This window comes from Sceloporus occidentalis, unplaced genomic scaffold (genome assembly GCF_023333645.1).
Source record: "Sceloporus occidentalis isolate IW3139 unplaced genomic scaffold, rSceOcc1.0.p SCAF_3, whole genome shotgun sequence".
Lineage (NCBI taxonomy): Eukaryota > Metazoa > Chordata > Lepidosauria > Squamata > Phrynosomatidae > Sceloporus > Sceloporus occidentalis.
Window position 1 is genome coordinate 175,675,579 of NW_028316983.1, and position 19,727 is coordinate 175,695,305.

At 40.3% G+C, this 19,727-nt stretch overlaps 1 protein-coding gene across 2 annotated transcripts; it reads right to left on the bottom strand.

Moving 5' to 3' along the window:
• Positions 1-5,485: 5,485 nt before the first annotated feature.
• Positions 5,486-16,306, bottom strand: TIMM21 (translocase of inner mitochondrial membrane 21). Of its 2 annotated transcripts, none has more exons than XM_089516943.1 (6): positions 15,710-16,302; positions 10,420-10,482; positions 10,209-10,306; positions 8,545-8,618; positions 6,093-6,198; positions 5,486-5,991 (listed from the first exon to the last, which is right to left on the bottom strand). In XM_089516943.1, exons 1-6 carry the CDS (start codon positions 16,014-16,016, stop codon positions 5,899-5,901), a joined length of 741 nt encoding a protein of 246 aa, XP_089373069.1. In that variant the 5' UTR covers positions 16,017-16,302; the 3' UTR covers positions 5,486-5,898. The 2 variants fall into 2 exon arrangements, with proteins under 2 accessions (XP_089373069.1, XP_089373070.1); XM_089516944.1 differs by having other exon boundaries at positions 5,903-5,991; positions 6,074-6,198; positions 15,710-16,306.
• Between the last annotated feature and the right edge of the window lie 3,421 nt (positions 16,307-19,727).

Here is a 19,727-nt window from a genome sequence, read left to right on the forward strand (position 1 = left end):
CCTGGCATTTTGCATTTAGCAAACCAATTGCTTCTTAAAATGCACTTCAATTCCATTTTTACTGCCATAGGCTGTTTGCAAATTATCAAGTCACTGTGCTCCCTGAATTGAACATGTGAGAGATTCCAAGCATGTAGAATTATATAATTTATTGCTAGACATCAATTCAACAGGCAATGAAGAGGAAAGCTTTAATCAATTTCAATCAATCAGTTTCTGAGCCCTCAGCTACAGCTAGCTTGCCTATTCTTATCAATTGATTTTGCAGCTTGTAAGATGCCCTATCACAGGGGAAAGGTTCTGATTCCTGACACAGAATAGAATCATGGAGTTGGAAGAGACCTCAAGGTCCAACTAGTCCAACCCTCTGCCATGCAGGAATTCACAATCAAAGCACCCCTGACAGATGGACATCCAGCCTGTTTAAAGACCTCCAAAGCAGGCTCCACCACTTTCCAAGGGAGTGTGTTCCACTGTCGGACAGCTCTTACTGTCAGGAAGTTCCTCCTAATGTTTAGGTGGAATCTCTTTTCCTGTAACTTGTATCCATTGTTCCAGGTCCTCTTCTCTGGAACAGCAGAAAACAAGCTTGCTCCAGCCTGTGTAACATCCCTTCAAATATCACCTCTTAACCATCTCTTCTCCAGGCTAAACATACCCATCTCCCTAAGTCTCTTCTCATAAGGCAGTTTCCAGAACCTTCACCATTTTGGTGGCCCTCTTTTGAAGACTCTCCAGCTTGTCAATATCCTTCTTGAACTGTGGTAACCAGAACTGCACACAATATTCCAGGTGAGGCCTGACCAAAGCAGAATAGAGCAGTACAGTGGACCCTTGTTATACACTGGGGTTTGGTTCCAAGATCCCACGTGGATAACAAAATCCATGGACGCTCAAGTCCAATAATAATAATAATAATAATAATAATAATAATAATAATAATAATATATTTATATACCGCCTTTCCTGAGATCAAGGCGGTTAACAACATTTCACATTGACAATAGTTAAAACCATCAAACATCATTAAAAACATCTTAAAATATAAAACATAGCAATAAACCTACTCAACAGTGCTGTCGAGAGGGGAGGAGGGGGTATTTCAGGGAACAGAAGTCAGGGGTATGCCTGCTTAAAAAGGTGTGTTTTTAACCCCTTCTTAAATTGGTCTAATGAGGTGGCCGAGCGGAGCTCGTCGGGAAGCGAGTTCCAGAGCTTGGGGGCCGAGGTAGAAAAGGCCCTCTGGGTGGTGGTAGACAATCTAGCCTCTGGAACCCTCAACAATTGCTTCCTGACCGACCTGAGTGTGCGAGGCAGATTATATGGGGAAAGGCGGTCCTCCAAGTACCCTGGGCCCAAGCCATGTAGGGCTTTATAGGTAATAACCAACACCTTGTATTGCGCCCGGAAGCGAATAGGCAGCCAATGAAGGTCTTTAAGGACTGGTGTTATATGACTGGCCCTGGATGTACCAGTGACCAGTCTTGCCGCCATATTCTGCACCAATTGCAGCTTCCGGGTATGGTACAAGGGTTGCCCCATGTAGAGCGCATTGCAGAAATCCAAATGAGAGGTTACCAGAGCGTGTACTACTGTTTCAAGGTCCCCCCGGCCCAGGTAGGGACGCAGCTGGCATATCAGCCGAAGCTGATAACAGGTGCTCCTGACCGTCGCGTCCACCTGAGATGTAAGGTGGAGCGACGAGTCGAGGAGCACCTCCAGACTGCGCGCAGTCCTTCACGGGAAGCGTGATCCCATTCAGGACAGGTGGAACCACCGCCATCCCTGGGCCAGGAGAACGTATCACGAGTACTTCCGTTTTCTCTGGATTCAAGCTGAGTCTGTTTTCCCTCATCCAGCCCATTACCGACTCCAGACAGGCAACGAGAGGAGAGATGCCATCCTTGGTCACTGAATCAGTAGGAGACATAGAGAAGACTATTTGGGTGTCATCACCATTTTGCTATGTCATTAAATATAATGACATAGCAAAATGGTGTCCATTATAAAAATGGAAAATCAAGGTTTGATATTTAAAATTTATACTTTTTTTTGGAACATTTTCAAACTGTGGATGCTTGAATCTGTGTATAAGAAGGCCGACTGTACTATTACTTGTCTTGATCTAGTAGGCCAGGGGTAGGCAACCTTTTTGAGCCGGGGGCCGGGTTGCTGTCCCTCAGACAACTGGGGGGCCGAAGCCAAAAAATAAATAATAAAATATTTTTTTTAAAAAAAAAAAATTAAATAAACAAATAAACCGGGACAAATGTAGGACAAAATTTTCAAATGGAGGACACGTTTTCTAAAAAATGGAGGACACACCCAAAAAATTGCTGATTTTTAAAAAAATGTTAAGATAAATGCATGTTTCTGAGGCTTCTATAGACAATTGCCCCACCATGCCCCTTGCGTGAGAGGCCAAAGGCCCTGGCGGCAATCGGCGGCAGGACTGGGCTGGGGCCGGTCCCAAGGCCTCGCCGGGCCGCATCCGGCCCGCGGGCCGCAGGTTGCCTACCCCTGTAGTAGGCACTATACATATAGCAGAAAGAAGTGCATCAGAAAAATAATACTTCTTGAGACTTCTTACTCATTTAAAAGGTACAAGATAGTTACCTTTCTCTATAAATATATAAAATACCTCATTATATATTGAGACACCAAACTTTTCCAGGTAGTATCCCTAAGCATAATAATTCTTATTTTAAACCAGACACTCAGCAAGTTTTAAGCAGATAAAAGCAAGTCAAAATGCCTCTCTTTTCCACTGTCATCTCTCTCAAAATGGTGAGACAAAAGGATATTTTGTAGACATGGTTGTGGGGTGCTCGTGGGAGTGAAGTATTTCACATGTTTGGAGGGCATTACATGAAAATCACACTATTTTTGAAATTTTGCTGGAAAAGTTTGGGGAGCAAAGTATGTGAAAATAATGTTATATTGTGAAAACTATATGAAACTGAGATTTGGTTAGTGCTTGGACTAAGAACTGCCTTAGAAGGTCCACATAAATAGCTGAGAGCTTCCCATACATGCCAACATTTAAGGGAAATCCAGGAATAGCCCAGTTTTTCCTCTCCTTCTGCTCAGACCCTTTCTGTAAGTTAGACATGAAAATGAAGATTCAAGGAGTGCTCTCACACCATATAACATTTTACATTAAATAAAATAGGACCAAGATGAACCAAATATGAAGCAAGGCAATTTGACATGAACATCACTAGGTGGTGCTATCCTTTACCTTAAAGTGGAATCACACAACATACTGGCTATTTTGAAGTTTTCCTCAGATTTCAAACAAGGACAGAAAAAGCTTACCAGGGATGGGATGATGTCTGGAATGCTCCTTACTAATATTTTCAGCATCATAGAGAAACAACCCCATCTAGATTTTTTTTTTTAATTTTGCAGGCTACATCAAAAAAGGGGGAGAAGAGGATTAAGAATCTAACTCTGCTACTGCCATTTATAATGCTGGATGCATGCCCATTTATCTCCTTCCATAGAGCACTTCAGCTTTCTTGGACAATCTCTGACTTACATGTAGCAGTTCTCAGACAAAAAAAAAATCAATGTACAATCAGGAACAGCACATATATGCACTTGAGTCCTCACAACAGCACATAAAACAAAACAAATCTGAGTTTTGACTCCAAGGACACTGACTTTTGGTAAAGAGAAATATAACTTTCATATATCAATACTAAATAATGAACAACTGTATCTTATTATAAAACTCTTTTCAGATTTATGGTCAGAATCACAATTTGCATCTTTCTGAATTCTGATAGATGCTATCATACACAACCGTGTTATCAGTGCTTAAATACCTGTGGCATCTGAAAATCAAGGAATCTGAAAAAAAAATAGACTGATATCCATGAAAGCTCGTGCTAAAATAGATGAGTTAGATGGCAGAATCTTCCCCTGTCCCCCTTTCCTCTTATGATGAAGTAGACCAAAAGGACTATTTTTGAAAATTATGACAAAGGAGGCAGCAGTTTGGGGAATCTTAGTCTGTTTGCAGTGAAGGCACCATACCCATGACATGAAGTTTGTTCACTCTCAATAACAATACAACCAGCCCTCTGTATTGGTGGGGGTTTGGTTCCAGACATACAACCCTCCCCGATACCAAGAACCTCAAGTCCCATTATCATCAATGGATGCTGATGTGCGTGTGGCTGTGTTAGTGTGGCTGTGTCCATGTACAGCCATTCACAAAAATAGGTCGGGACTATCTGTGGATGCTCCAATCCAGGGATGGCTAACCCACTGATATGGTGGGCTAATTGTAGCATATAACCAAGCTGACTGGCTATATAGCATTCTGATACTTTTGTGCTCCCTGACCCAGTAGGATCCATAATGTGACAAACCAAAGACATGGCTTCACCCTTAACTGGTTTTATTTGTCTTCAGTGACAATGAACAAAGGGCTTGTATGCACGGGTCAAAATGCCCATGCCTCGCTGGCCTTGCATCAACCTGCACAGAAGATGCAAGCTGTTAAGTCCCAGTCTGGCATTGGGCAGTCTGGACACTATCCAGCAGTACTGGACTGATCCTGGCCCAAAAGGGCCTTAGCCTGCTGCTGCAAAGACCCCTTGTTTGCAGCAAATTTTCCCTGAAACTCCAGAGTGACAGCCGGCACACCATACAGCACAATGCATTGTTACCTGCCTCTGTCACGCTTTCTCAGAATATCCCTGTTGTGGCCTCTGATGTTGGATGGTGCCACCATCCAATATCAGAGGCCACAACAAGGCACCTGGCCATGTGGGTGTATCCAAATTCTGTCCTCCTGAGAAAATGCGAAGATAGAGGCAGGTAAGGGGTGAGTGGCAGCAGCAGCTCCATGGTACAGTGGCAGGCAGCCATCTAAACATCTGCCCTTTGTTGTGCTGGCCCATGGACCCTTGTCAGAACCAGGGACAGGGTAGCACTGGCATGGCCTGTGCTATCCCATTTACTTGCTTACGCCCAGAGAAATACATTTGGTAAGGTAATGTTTTGATATTAAATACAATTACAACGGGAGTGGTGAACCTTTAGACATATTGTTGGATTTCAACTCCCAAGACTTCTACCCAGTATAGCCAATGTTCAGAAATAATGGGAACTGTGGTTTGGCAACACCTGGAGGAAAAGAAATGATACCTGATTCCATGGTATCATTTCTGAGTAACAGAAAGCTGTGCAGGAAAAAATGACAGGAAACAGCAGCAGACAACATAAACAATGACAGAATAGAAAAAGGCAAACATTTTTACAAATGAGATAATGTACTTTGGGGGAGTATTTCAACTACCTAACTCAACTCAACTCAAAATGAGAAAGCACTTACTGCCATACTAGACCCTATAAAGCAGTTTGCCACCTCAATGGTATTGTGGCTTTATATTTTTCTTACAACAAACAATATAAACAGATGCTGTACATCTTAAATTGAACATAAATTCTGTGCACAAAAGGACAAGAGTAGTTTGTATGTTTCATATGTTTCTTTACTGCAGCACCAGTATGAAGTCTAAATTCAAACAGAAAAATTGATTTTGAAATTCTAGAAAGCTGAGTATGTGCATGAGAGTATAAAACTATGATTCACTGTTAACAATCTTAGATGAATCATATCTTGCTGTTGTCACAGGCTGCTGCCAATTCATATTATATGCGTCACCACTGTTTACATTTTCTATTAAAACCATGATTCCCTACTCCCTGTATTTATTCTGAAGAATTATACATACGATCACCGGTTCCACTGGCATTACATGAATATTTCATCAGGATATAATACAACCTTCCAGTCAACATTTGTTCCATTTATCCTTTTTCAATGAAATGCAGTACCATGAAGACGAATTACAACAATGAAATGTTCTTTCAGTTGTTTCACTATCTATTGTCTTCAATTATAATGGTTCTTCTCGGATAGACATCAATATCCACAAATATATAACGATATTCATATTTTCCACTTTCAGGATTCTGTTAAAAGAAGTAGAATGATGGAATCAATTTTCTGGCATGCAACAATTTAAAAATTAAATATTAATTGTTGTGCACGTACGTCACAGAAGCTGTTGTACCTCTTTCACTTCTAGATGAACAGTCCCTTGTTTTCCCTTTTCTGAGCCCTCAATGTAGAACTTTAAGCGCATGTATTTCAGTCCATCTTTTACATACTCAATATGGCTAAGGAAAGACAAAACCAGAAGAAGTTTTATAATTTTTGTATGATAAAGTGAAAGAAAACAACAACACATCATTATCCCAAGATACAAACTTTACATGTACAGTCTTGAGCCAACTATCTGCAACTGTGTACAATCTTGAACCAAATATCTTTGCAGCCTATAATATGACACACTGCCTAAATCAAGGCAAAGAACTGATGAGCCCTTGGAGGCCACCGGACTGCACCTCCTCCTACCAAAAATATATCAAAACCTTTGCCTCTAAACACTCTCTAGGGTTTTTCCCCACCATGTTTTTGGACCTTCCAAGCCATGTGAAGCCCAAAAGAGGCCCCTTTTTAACAACAGAAAATAAGTCAAAGTCACTTCCTATTTAAAAAATTCTCTCCTGGGTCTGCATTGCCTTAGAGGGGAGCTAAAACGTGGTGGAACCCCCTCCCACACAACTAGAGGCTATCTAGGGTAATACGGTTTTTGAAAAATTTCAGACAAAATAGTTTCCCCCAAAAGGGCCCTGGGAGCTTCCAAAAACACCCACAGGAGGGCTGCATGTGGCCTGCAGGCCACAATTGTCCACCTATGGCCTAAACAATGGCAAACAGATGGGGATGTCGCAAACAGGGTCCCTCAGAGATAGGGTTGCCAGAATTCTCTAGTATAAACTGGGACAAAATTTAGACCAAAATATAGGACAAATGTAGGAGAAAATTTAGCCCCAAATGTAAGACATTTAAGGTCCTCCATTTTTCTTAAAGACAAGGACCGAGCAACAGTTTAGCAGGAGGTCTAAATGTGTTTTGGGGTGTTGGAAAGGTAGAGTAACTGGGCAGGAAATCAAACATAAACTTGTGAATATAGGGGATTGGTTAATAATGTCCATCTTCAATGTCCTAACACATATAGAACCTAGTTTCTATATGAACTTTACATATATTTTACAGGCAGAAATCTTGCCTTAGCTTATGAACTTATTATCACAGAGGAAATCAAAGGCTTAACAACAGGTTCAATATAAAGCCAGTTCATAAAATGCTACAAAAGTGATTCTGTACTCCAGAACAGACAGGACTGGAAAATGGAAGGAATCACTATCTTATATGTGAAGAAAAGGCTTTCAAATGATTGGGATCATTTGGCCCTGTTTCTGCAATAGTGGGAGGGTCTAACTGACTTTAGAAAAAAGCCCCACAATGGCAGTTTTTTTAAAAAAAACAATGACACCCACAGTGCCCTTAAAACCTGAGGTAATTTGTTTTTGTCCACCACCATTACAGCTGCAAGCAAAGACAATCATCTCAGGAGTGAAACAACTTTCAGAATAAAAGGGATGTAGAAAATATTCCACATTCTCCTAGTGGTTTTAAGCCATATGAGAAAGGTTTAAATAGAGTGTGTGTGTGTGTGTGTGTGTGTGTATAGAGAGAGTGTTTCTGCTGGGAATAAGGAACCTAAAAGATTGTATGTACAGCGCTGTGTAAATTTACAGCGCTTTATAAATAAAGGTTAATAATAATAATAATAATAATAATAATAATAATAATAATAATAATATTTTTGCAATTTCCCCATGGAAATGCTTTCCTATGGGCATAAGTGCAAGATCTAGCAATAACATGGGAAGCTGATAAGAAACTTAGGCTAAGTTATTATGCTTTATTTAGCCAACTGTAGATTGAAAATATTAATTTTGTGTGTCTGTGTGTGTGTGTATAAAATGCCAAAAAGCAAACCTTCGTTTTGCCATTTTATATAATAAACACCATTTCACTATGCACTGTATTTAAGGGGACTTGAACATCCATGGATTTTGGTATCAACAGGGGGCCCTGGATCCAAACCCAGTGGATACCAAGGACCCACTGTACTAAGTCAGATGACCACACACTCTTCTGGTTTGTTTCTATGTACAGATGTAATGCAGCAAATATGGAGCTGTTGCTTACAGTAACTACCCTCTCTACCTCCTGTCAAATGTTCCAGGAGTGTAACATTTGCAGCAAATGTTCTCAGCATTTCTATGTGGCATAGCTGTGTCATATTTGTGCAGAAGAGGCAGATGCAACTATATCTAAGGATGAGATGGGGCAGAACATCCTTTAGTCTTCTTAAAATCCACTGCAAATGCATGCTGGTAATCTTGGCAAGTATGCCAATTTGCAAAGAACAGAGTTGGGCTTCATGTGTCAAATCAGATTACTACCCTGGGCATCAAGATTATTTCCTTTTTAACCCCCCTCTACTTTAAGGGATGGTAAATCATATATATATATATATGACGAATGAGATAAATAACAAGTTTAGAGAGGAGAACTGGTGTCTCTATGAGAGATGCATTAGTAGATACCTGACCAGTTGTCTTCTCCCACGTCGAGTTGCTTCACCATAGCCTTTTATGGGTTCACCAAAAACACCTATTACCTAATCAGTAAAGATATCACAAAATGCTTATTGGTCCATCTTCCATTGAGCTCTAGATGAGTAGCTTCCTCAGTGCTATCAGTAAACTATAGACACTTCCCTGACAGCTTGCCCACAATAATCATTTCTGGAGTAAGTACAAATGGACTATCCTAGTGTGTATTCCCAATCTAGTGTTCTAGTGTGTATTCCCAATCCATGCAGGGCAATATCACATTACATCTGGACTAACCATTGCCCTGTTAAAAATAAATACCCTACCTAACATGTCCCAAAAGCATCTGCAACATAAGAGTGTCTGTGGCAAGGGATTCCTTGGAGTCTAGGACGTGATGTGGGAAGAATGTAGAATGCCTGAAAAATCACCGAACCTAGATAATTTGAGTAAACTGATCTTCCCTGTTCAGTATACTTTTTCCTTGCCTTGCCTCTTATTCTTTCCTCAAGGATACTGTCAAGTGTCTGTGGATATCCCTGAAAACAGAAAGCATAAAGAAAATTCTAAAATCCCTATTAACATAATACCCTATTAGGGTAATTCTATAATCCCTATTAGTGTAATTCCAACCATGAACGTGCAAAAGCTTTTGAGATTTCCAGATCATTTCATCAAAAGGGACTTGATGTTGAAGTCATGAGTTTACATGATTTCCTGAGATGGAAGGGGAGAAATAAGTCTGCAGGTATTGAAATGAGACTTTAGTAAATCATGTGATGGTTTTAGGTTCCATCTGGAATAATCCCAGCAATTTTGGGAGGGAAAAAAGGCAGATAAGGTTGATCCTCCATTTTCAGAAAAAAATATAAAATCTAGCATTGTTCCCATCATGAGTGAAACACACCAGCTCCTTTATCAGTGGAAATAAGGAGAAGTCAAATGGTCTTTATATTAACAAGGAAAATTTCAAAGTGGACCTTGTTAAAAAAGAAGAAGAAGAAGAAGAAGATAATCATTAGGCCAAATGAATAGCTTTACCTAGTGAAGGGCATAAACTCTTAGGGGCAAAGCAGATAGCTGCAATTGCACCAGGACTGCGGTGACTGCCACTGCTGTCATAAACTATCCACTGTCAGAAGCCAGATTATTTCTGCTCCTGCATTGGAGCAGTTTCCAGCAGCTTTGGGGGCGTGTTGTTTGAACATGCCAAAAGCCACTTTATTTGGCCCATGTGTTTGGGGCCTTAGGGAACAAAATTCCTGATTTAGGTGGCATAAATATATCCTACTATTCTGTAAAGCAACCACTTTCCCCAACTCCTGTAACAGATTCCAGGAAAGATAATATTTAACTATTTGCTTCAAAAAATTTGCCAGATCATGTTGACTCAGACTCATGTTTCCAGCCAAGGCGGGTTTCTAGTGCTCCTGCTTTGGCAATGCGAAGAACACAATATTGGCCAGCCAATCTCATATTAAAAACTCCTTTCAGATGTTGCTTATCATTCTATTTTTCAAGTTAAATGTTATTTTTCGGATTAGAACAAACCAACCAAAGCAGCAGTGGATATGCGTCTAGAAGGCAAGGAGTCCTTTCAACATTAAAGGGCAGTCCATAGTGAGAAACTCTTGCACATAAACAGGTAAACAAACCTCAGGGTGAGCTCTGCATTTCTCCAAGGCATCTCCATAGATCTTACTGGGACTGGAAGAAGAGAACAATTCTTTAAAAATAACATAGAATAAACCACCTGAAACAAAGGGGAAATAAAATGTAAATGAACAAAGAATCTGTCTACTCAACTGGCCCAAATTAAAGCATTTGTAAGTTAGAAAGACTTTTTTCTCCTTCTGTTTCAACAACCTGTGACTCCAATCCCGACTACCACCACTATCAAGTAGGTGAAATCTCTTCCAGCTTCTTTCACTAAAAGAGAAAACAAAACAAACAAAAAAAGGAATTACACATTATCAGGTAACAAGACACACAGCACTGCCTCATGAGTGCCAACACAATAACTCCAAACTAGTGGCTTTGCTACACAGATGAAGATAAGAACATAACAGCATTTGTCTCTAAAATAATACAAGCCATCAATGTGATTTCATGTTAGTTCTAATATATGTAGTAGCAACCCATCAAGTCTGATGCTCCCTATTTTTTCTCATGAGAGGAATATTAGTGGCTTTGCTGTCAAGTTATCTCTGTTTTCTTTTCACCAGATTTGCAAGATTTGTCTTTTAAAACTAGGGTTTTTTAAAAAAAGAAATCATTCATTCCTTCATTCATTCAATTTCTATCCCACTTGGGGTTTAAGGCAGTTTACAATAACATAGTATGTATGCAATTAAAACATTTTTAAAAAGCAAAACATTTTAAATGCTACTTGAAAATGTACCAGTAAAGGAAAAATGCTACATGTATCCAGTGAAAGACCTGCAGTAAATCAGGTATGTTGCCAGATAATGGTTTTTGCCTTCCAGAGGAAAGTGGAAAGGCAATGCAGAGGAAATTAAAGAACTAATGATTTTAGCTACATATATTTGTTGTTGCTGCTGCTGTTGTTGTGTGCCTTCAGGTTGTTTCAGACTTATGGTGACCCTACGTCAAACTTATTATGGCATTTTCTTGGCATGATTTATTCAGAGGTTTGCCATTGCCTTCCCTTGAGGCTGACAGTATGTGACTTGCACAAGGTATCTTTTAAAGGTTTAGTTGCTAGATACTGCTGCTGTTGTTGATAATAACAATAACAGAAACAAGAGCAAATGTGTTTTAGGAAAGAAAAGATATATGCATATTTTAATAAAATGCATAACTAAAATTAATTCTTCTATTATTCTTTCCTTGAGACCCACAAGCAGATCTTGTGTCATAGCAGTGTGCTCTAGTAATCTGGTCATTGCTACAATGATCAGAGTGGCTATGGCAGTTATTCTGGATTCAGGATCCTGTTCAAAGTCACTGGATCAATTGATTCTTCTGCCACTGATCTTCTGATGGTTTCCATCTTTACCCTTCCCTCTGTTTTTAAGAGCAATGGCTGAAGATGGTATGGAAGAGATAATAATATATTATTTGTGCTACACACAGGTTTCTTTACTCCTGTTTGTTTGGCCAAGTGTGTGTTATACAAAATTATTTTGACCAGAAACAATAATGGGATGACTGTACTTATCCAAGGTAAGAACACAGCTATAACTGCACATTCAGACCTTTGTGTGTTTGATTTAGGACTAGCAGACAGCATTCTGTTCGTGTAGGAGCCAACCAGTTGCCTGTGGGAAGCCCACAAACAGAATAAATGCAACAGCACCTTCCCAATAAAATATTTGACTGACTGATTAAATATTGTCAGTCAGCTACCTATTATCTGGCCACAGTCAAACAGCTCCAATAATACAGGCGGGGTACAGACCGCCCAGAAGAGGCGCCTCCTTGCGCCTCTCTCTCCTGCACAGCTGCGTCGCAGCATGCAAATTGCACAACACAGCCACGCAGCAGATAAGCTCAAAAAAGCGGCTCCATTATGCTGTGCCGTATGGAAGCTGCGCAGCTGCAACATAACAGTTACACACGCTGTATGTAAAGTGCTGCGTAACAGCGGCGCGTGCACAACATGCTAGGGTTGCGGGGCATGTGCACGCGCTGCTCCAAGGCAATCCTAGCACATCATGGACGCACCACAAAGGGCCCATCTGGAGAGGGCCACAGTGCACCTGCGTCATATGCGGGTATGCTTTATGCAGCTTTCAGCATATGCTGAAAGCCAGACGGGGAGAAGGGGCGGTGCGTCCCATAGGGATGAATGGGGCAAGCGCCCATGGTGCATGTGCACCGCCGCACTGCCACGTGCACGAGCCCCATTCATTTAAATGGGGCTTGAGCATAGGTGATATTTGCTTTACGTGGGGGAGCCCAAAACGGATCCCCTGTATAAAGTAAGGGCGCACTGTATATGCTGTAGAGCAGTGGTTCCCAACCTTCCTAATGCCGTGACCCTTTAATAGTTCCTCATGTTGTGGTGACCCAAACCCTTGAAATTATTTTCGTTGCTACTTCATAACTGTAATTAAATAGGTGTTTTCCAATGGTCTTAGGCGATCCCCATGAAAGGGTCATTTGACCCCCAAAGGGTTCCCGACCCACAGGGATGCACATTTTGTTTTTGACATTTTCATTGTGGTATGGTTTTTAAGAAGGGCAAATGCAAGGCAGTTTGCTTCTAGATTCTAGATACGGTTTGGTCCAAGATATTTGAAGAACTGTATCTCCTTTTATTAGCCCACTAGAGCACTGAGATCATCCTAAGAGATCCTCCTCTCTGTCCCATTATCTTCTCGGGCTCCTTTGATGGGAACCAGAGAGAAGGCCTTTTCGCTGACTGCTCCAAGGCTCTGGAACTTCCTCTCTAGTGGCCCGGATGACCCCATCTCTGCTGGGGTAGATTTCGATGGTAGATAAAGACATTCTTAAGCCACCAGACTTTCTCAAACTGACAAGGCTTGGACTTTAAGTGTTGTATAAGATGAGTTTTGTATAAAGATGTTAATATATTTGAATGTTATGTGTTTTAATGTGTAATGTTTTTAACTTTATCAAGTTGTTTAAATGTTTTTTAAACTTTGAATCTATATTTGAATGCTTTGCATTGTCTTTAACTTGTACTGTTTTAAATTTTATTAGCCTCCTAGAGTCTCTATAGCAGGAGAAAGGTGGGATATAAATAATAAATAAATAAATGGTTTCAAGCCGTGAGGAGCAAACTGGTGGCGAAGTAGCAAGGCTTATCCCACTTTCTGCTGTTACCATCCAACAAGGAATGAACCAATCATCAGCAGCAACAGTCACTGTCTCTAGTAAGTTAAGTTTCACATCAGAACAAGGCTGAAATCTTCAATCAGGGAAGAGGTTCTTTAGCTGTTGTTGGGCAAGTTACATGCTCAGGAATGGAGGTGTACTGGCACGATGCACGTGGTCCACAAGCCCACACCTTAAACCACACATTTTCCCTTTTCCCCCAGGCAAAAATTACTTCTACCCTCACATAACACCCTAAATTTCCAATAATCTCTATTGGAGCCACAAAGAGTAAAAATATTGCTTTAAACTCCCCACAACCACATCCTGAAATATGGTACCTAGAAGCTGCAGCTGGAAATAGATCTCCAGTCACTTGCCTAAGGGTCACCCAGTGCATGGCTAAGCAGTGATCTGAACCCTGACTTCCAGAGTCACAGTCTAACACTCAAACCACTACATTGTGCTGGTGTATTTTTAAATAAATTAAAATTTCACAACTGCAATCCAATATGTGTGTTTGTTTTGAGTAAATTAATAATTAAACTTTACTTAAGGTTTCTATTATCTAAATGTTTGTTTTCATATTATTAAAGATACTTGCCTGCTATCACTGGATCCTTTTGGACTAAACTGCAATATCTAATCCAGTCTGCCTCCAGAGTTGTTTGCATTTCTACCTTCAACTCCTCACAGGAAGCAAAGACACACTAAATGAAACCTTACCAAAAATTCCTGAGAAGTTCTCTCATAAATATTTACGTTTGCATGTTACAATCTAACAACCAACTTTATACTGAAAAATATAGTATCTGTCCATTAAACCCAACAGTGTTTATGTTTATTAAATTCCCAGTAAAAGAGTAATGTTCTTATGGCTGAATAAGAAACCAACAAAAATGTATTTTTTTACACACAGCACTATAAAAAGCCCATACGCATAAAAAATATGATGAGCATAATATATTTAAATGATGTAACAAGTATTGTGATATTTAGATACGTTTCTTCTTCAGCTAGGTATACTGAACCTGTAAAATCAAAGGGCTTGCCATTTCCATCTAGTAATGCTGTCTTGGGATCCTATGCCACACGTAAGCACACTTCCGTTCTATGTGTTAAATCTGAATGCTGTTTAACCCCCATAAACTTCTATCTGTGCGATTATCCAGTTCTCACAACATCATTGTTGTTTTTCAGAGGCACCAAAACATCTATAAGACCACTAAATCCAGCATTATCTATAGCCAAGAATAATTCTTCTATGTGGTGGAATGAAAAAGCAGCAAACTGATAGTTATTTAACTCATTGGCCTCATTCACACTATATAATAAACCGGTTTTCAAACCGGTTTAAAGGGCTCTATTTCACACTGACGTCAAATTTCTCCAATGTGGTTTGTTGGGGGGGTGGGGGGTGGAATGCTAAACCCAGTTAAACCAGTCCTTCCAAATCTGAGGCATTTACTGCATCTTTTTAAATGATTTGATTCAACACAAGTGCAAACACATTGTTGATTGGATTTGGTTCCCTATGACATGATTATCCCTGTGATGTTGCACATTTTAGAATCCAGTTTGAATCCATCTAATTGTTAATGTGAACGTGATTATTATTATTATTATTATTATTTATTTACATAGCACAGTAGATTTGCACAGAGCTGTACATAAAAACAATAAATATAAAAGAGTAAACCTGCCTATGGCGTACAATCTAAGAAATATGATGTGGGTTAAATTGAAACATGAATCTATTCTAAACATCCATTCGGTGTTGAATCGCTCCATCGATCCGAATTGATCCAACGCAATAATCGGTTTATTATGTAGTGTGAATAAGGCCCAGATTTTATTTTTGGCACTAATGCCAAAGGATGGCAGTAAATGTGGGCTTTTTTTTAGATCACATATCAGAGTAATGTAGTTGGTTTTGGGTAATGTGCTCTTTGACAAAGCAGGGTGAGCAATTTCATGGAGTGGAGTCTTCTCTGGAACAGTGGAGTCAGTCTGGGAAGGCCAAAATTTTATATATATATATATATATGTGTGTGTGTGTGTGTGTAAAAAAATAAATTCTTTTCAAAATTTGCTCTAAAAACATCACATTAACAAAAAACTTTACTGAGTACTACAATATGCAACATTCAGACCCTAAACATGTAAGGTCCCTCGCCTTCTCTTCTAATGAGTACTACTCAGTAGCAGAGAAGGCTAGGGACTTTGCAAAACTACAAATGCCAGGCTCTTATAGGATGGTGCCAGAGCACTTAAAAGTGGTGTCAAACTGCATTCTCTGTACAGTGCAGACTAGGCACCCTGAGTGGCTGCCCTTCCCATTCACATTCCTTACCTTTCTGGGCAGCTGAGAGAGTTGCTCCTCCTTTCTGCTTCCTTTGCACAGCCACCTGGGTGCTGCTGGGGTCAGTTTTTCCAGCTCTCAGCCCCCCAGAAGGCGTCCAGACCCCCCGTTTCTCCCTTTCCAAAGAGATCCCAGGTTGCAAGATGTGGCTCAAGCTTGGCCCAAGCCTGGAGGAGACCCAAGCCCTGAGAAAGGCTTTGCCCTGGAGCTGGTGAAACCCCTGCACCGACCAGCCCAGTGCCTGGTCCTTGCAAGGGACTCGTCGCAGGAGGGAAGGCAACACAGCCAAGGGAAACATGATGCTTCCACTTCCCTCTCCTGACTTTACACTAAAACCTTCTCCATTCTAGTGCAAAAAATAGCAAACGTTACTGCCTCGCACTCTACTCTCTGGGCAACAGATCTAGCTCTCAAGGTTCTGATCATACTTCTTGAGGCACTTTTGCACAGCAGCGTTTGCAACCCTACTCCTCCATGATGTTTGCAAGGGTCTCTGGGATCTGTAGTTTGTAGGCTCTGTGGAGTCAGGAACAAGAGTACTACAACTACCATAATGCAAAGCGGCATCATACCTTCAGCAGTTGAAAGGACACACACAAACACATACTTTATTATTATTATTTTTATTGTTGTTGTTCCACAAAGTTACAGACTCTAATCCTTAAATGGAAGGGCACTTTTCTGCATTTGCTGCTGAGACTTCCTTCCTGGAGGAAAGGCTGAGGAGCCAGCTGGTAGGAAAAGAAACTAAAAATGATTTTAGTTTCTTTTCCTACCAGCTGGTTCCTCAGCCATTCCTCCAAGAAGGAAGTCTCAGCAGCAGATGCAGGGAAGTGTCTTTCCATTTAAGGATTAGAGTCTGTAACTTTGTGGAATAATAATAATGATGATGATAATAAGGTAGGGTTCCTGCTGTGTGCATTATTGCAAACCTTTATTGGCACTTTAAGTAGGTTTTGTAAAACTAAAAAAAAATAAACCCCACCTGCAGGACACTTCACAGGTGTGTCAGTGTGATCTCAAAGCAATTGCTTAGCAAAGGGATTTCAAGGAAAGATTTGAAAAAGAGTCAGCTGAATTGGGAATACTTTTCCAAATCCCAAACTGAAAAATTGGTTTCTGAGCACATTACAAAATATATCTGGTTTTCACTATGGCTGAGTGTGTATAGCCCATTTTCTTCTTCAAAAGAAGAGTCTGCTTTGTTGAGAAGAACAAACTCCTGAAAACAAAACACTTCAGAGGCAGCTAATGGCCTTGCAAGATGTGTATTAGTTTACAGAGGCTGGAATATTTGTGCTAAATCATTTTAAAACCCTTTGAAGGCTCATGACTAGTGTTAATAATACAATTGTTGTATTTTTTGATCCCATTTCACTCATGCCCCACAACTAGGGTGCAAAACACACTGCAGAAATAATCCAGTTTGAGACCACTTTAACTGCCCTGGCTCAATCCTAAGGAAATCTGAGAATTGTAGTTTTGTGAAACCTTTAGCTTGCTCTGTCAGAGAGCTCTGGTGCCACAATAAACTACAATTCCCAGGATTCCCTAGCACTGAGCCAGACCAGGTAAAGCAGTCTCAAACTGAATTATTTCTGAAGTCCATTTTGGACGTATGTAACCGCAAATATATTTAAGGTTTGAATATTGCATCATGCATTTGAGGATTGTAGCTGAAATTACCCTTAAGCAAATTTAATAATGTATGAACAAGGAATATTTGAAACTGACAGCCCTAGTTTCTGTGGTTAAATTTATAAAGTCCTAAAAGTAGAAGTCAACTTGCTTAATAAATGTTCAGTGCAGATATATATTTAAAGTGTGTACCACATTTGCCCCATGAAGTGTGATCAAGAATGTTTAACATCATCATCATCTTCATTCTCCCAATAATGGGACTCAATAAGCTGATTATATATATATATATATATATATATATAACATCAGCTTATTGAGTCCCATTATATATAACACAGATCGTATACATCGCTTACAGTTATTTCCAACCACATATGAAAACAAAGAAACAAATCTGTTAATCCCCCCCCCCCCCAGCAAGGCTGGTCAGACATGTTGTTGCTAGAGGCCTATGGATGAATGGTGCTAATTTATTCTGGCTCATATAGTAAAACATTGTTCAACTATTTCTTGCCATCCCTGACAGTGAAAATATAAAACAACAAATTAAAGCTCTTAATAATTCACTCACTACCCTTTGTGGACACCCACAAATTGCTGCTTGTGATGGCCACTAAAGTTGTTGTGTGTCTTCATTTCCAATTTATGACAGTGCTAAGGCTCTGAACAAATTGTGCCAAGAAAACCCTGTGATAGATTGTATCATAGGGTTTTCTTGACATAAATTGTTCAGAGCAGGTTTGCCCTTGCCTTCCTCTGAGGCTGAGAGAATGTGACTAGTCCAAGGTCACCCAGTGGGTTTCCATGGATGAACAGGGGAGGATTCAAACCCTGGTCTCCAGAGTCATAGTCCAAAACTCAAGCCACCTATGCTACACTGGCTCTGGCCACTGAACTAGTCAGTCCTTTCTTCAATCATTGAAACTCTTTACATGGATTCTGGAAAAGAAGGCCCTTTGAATTGCTTCAGACATAACATTTGCTATATGGGAAAGGGCACATCTTCCAAAAGAGTAAACCTGTGACTGGGTTGCATTGCTTTGCCCTGCAGGAGGTGATGGAAGTGAGAATACACAATGTTTCTCTTAACAGTTTCTCCACAAAGAAAATCAAATGTCAGGAAGATGATTCTAGCCTCCTTTTGTAGACATCAATGCTGATTTTCTCTTGTGTTAGTCAAGTGAGCTTCACAGACCTTGTGGCTCTGTATCCTGCTCTGAACTGTTTATTTAGACACATGGGCCTGTTACAGACTACCAAAATAAAGCTACTTCGGGTCTCTTTGGAGGTATGCTATTTAAATGATGCATGGGTCCTAAAAGTCTGGAGATTGCACCAAAGTCACACTCCATTCCTAAGCACCGGAGTGTAGCTTTTGTAGCATACCTCCAAAGAGACCCGAAGCAGCTTTATTTTGGCAGTCTGTAACAGGCCAAGGTTAGAAAGATACTGCCCTAAAATGCATAAGATCAGATCTGATGTCCAAAACACACTGCAGAAACAATCCAGTTTGACACTGCTTTCACTGCCCTGGCTCAATGCTAGGGAATTATGAGAACTGTAGTTTTGTGAGACATTTAATCTTCCCTGTCAGAGCGTGCTGGTGCCACAATACACTACAGTTCCCAGGATTCCCTAGCACTCAGCCAAGGCAGTTAAAGTAGTCTCAAACTGGATTATTTCTGACCCCAAAGATCCACAAAAAATATTCCTGTAGTGTGTTTTGGACCAGAGTTGTACTTTCTCTGTGTGGAGTTTGTATACAGGTGATGGGCTGTGATGGAGTTCAGAACTGTAAACAAAATGACAGTCTTCCAGAATCTTAAAAGTTTTATTGTTGCCTAAGCACAATTAATAGAATATAGCTACTCAAAAGTCAATTATTTACTTTTATCCAAATAATCCAGAATGGATTATTTACTTTTGAGTAGCTAGGAGAAGCAAAAACTATCTCATAGGCTGCATCCGCACTGCAGAAGTAATCCGGTTCGACACCACTTTAACTGCCATGGCTCAGTGCTATGGAATTCTGGGAACTGTAGTTTTATGCTATGGAATTTTAGGAAGGATAGTTTGGTGGGGCACCAGGGCTATTTGAAACCATGGTTATAGCTATGGTGAATTAATGCAGTGTATTAGAAATGCTGCTGAACTGAAATGTAAATTTATATAAATGCATGAGAAGGGAATTTCCTCAACAGATGAAATGTGGGGTGTATCATGCTCATGTATTAAAATTATTGTGTGGGGCTGCATCCGCACTGCAGAATTAATCTAGTTTGATACGGTCCAAAACAGATTGCAGAAACAATCCAGTTTGAGACCACTTTAACTGCCCTGGTTCCAATGCTAGGGAATCCTGGGAACT

Excerpts from the sequence above, each read along its gene's own strand:
- TIMM21 (XM_089516943.1), bottom strand. The coding sequence starts at position 16,016 with ATGTTTCCCTTGGCTGTGTTGCCTTCCCTCCTGCGACGAGTCCCTTGC. Across the intron at positions 10,307-10,419 it reads AGTCGGGATTGGAGTCACAG|GTGGTTTATTCTATGTTATT; the intron begins GTTGTTGAAACA and ends CCTTTGTTTCAG. Across the intron at positions 8,619-10,208 it reads AATGCAGAGCTCACCCTGAG|GTAATAGGTGTTTTTGGTGA; the intron begins GTTTGTTTACCT and ends TTTACTGATTAG.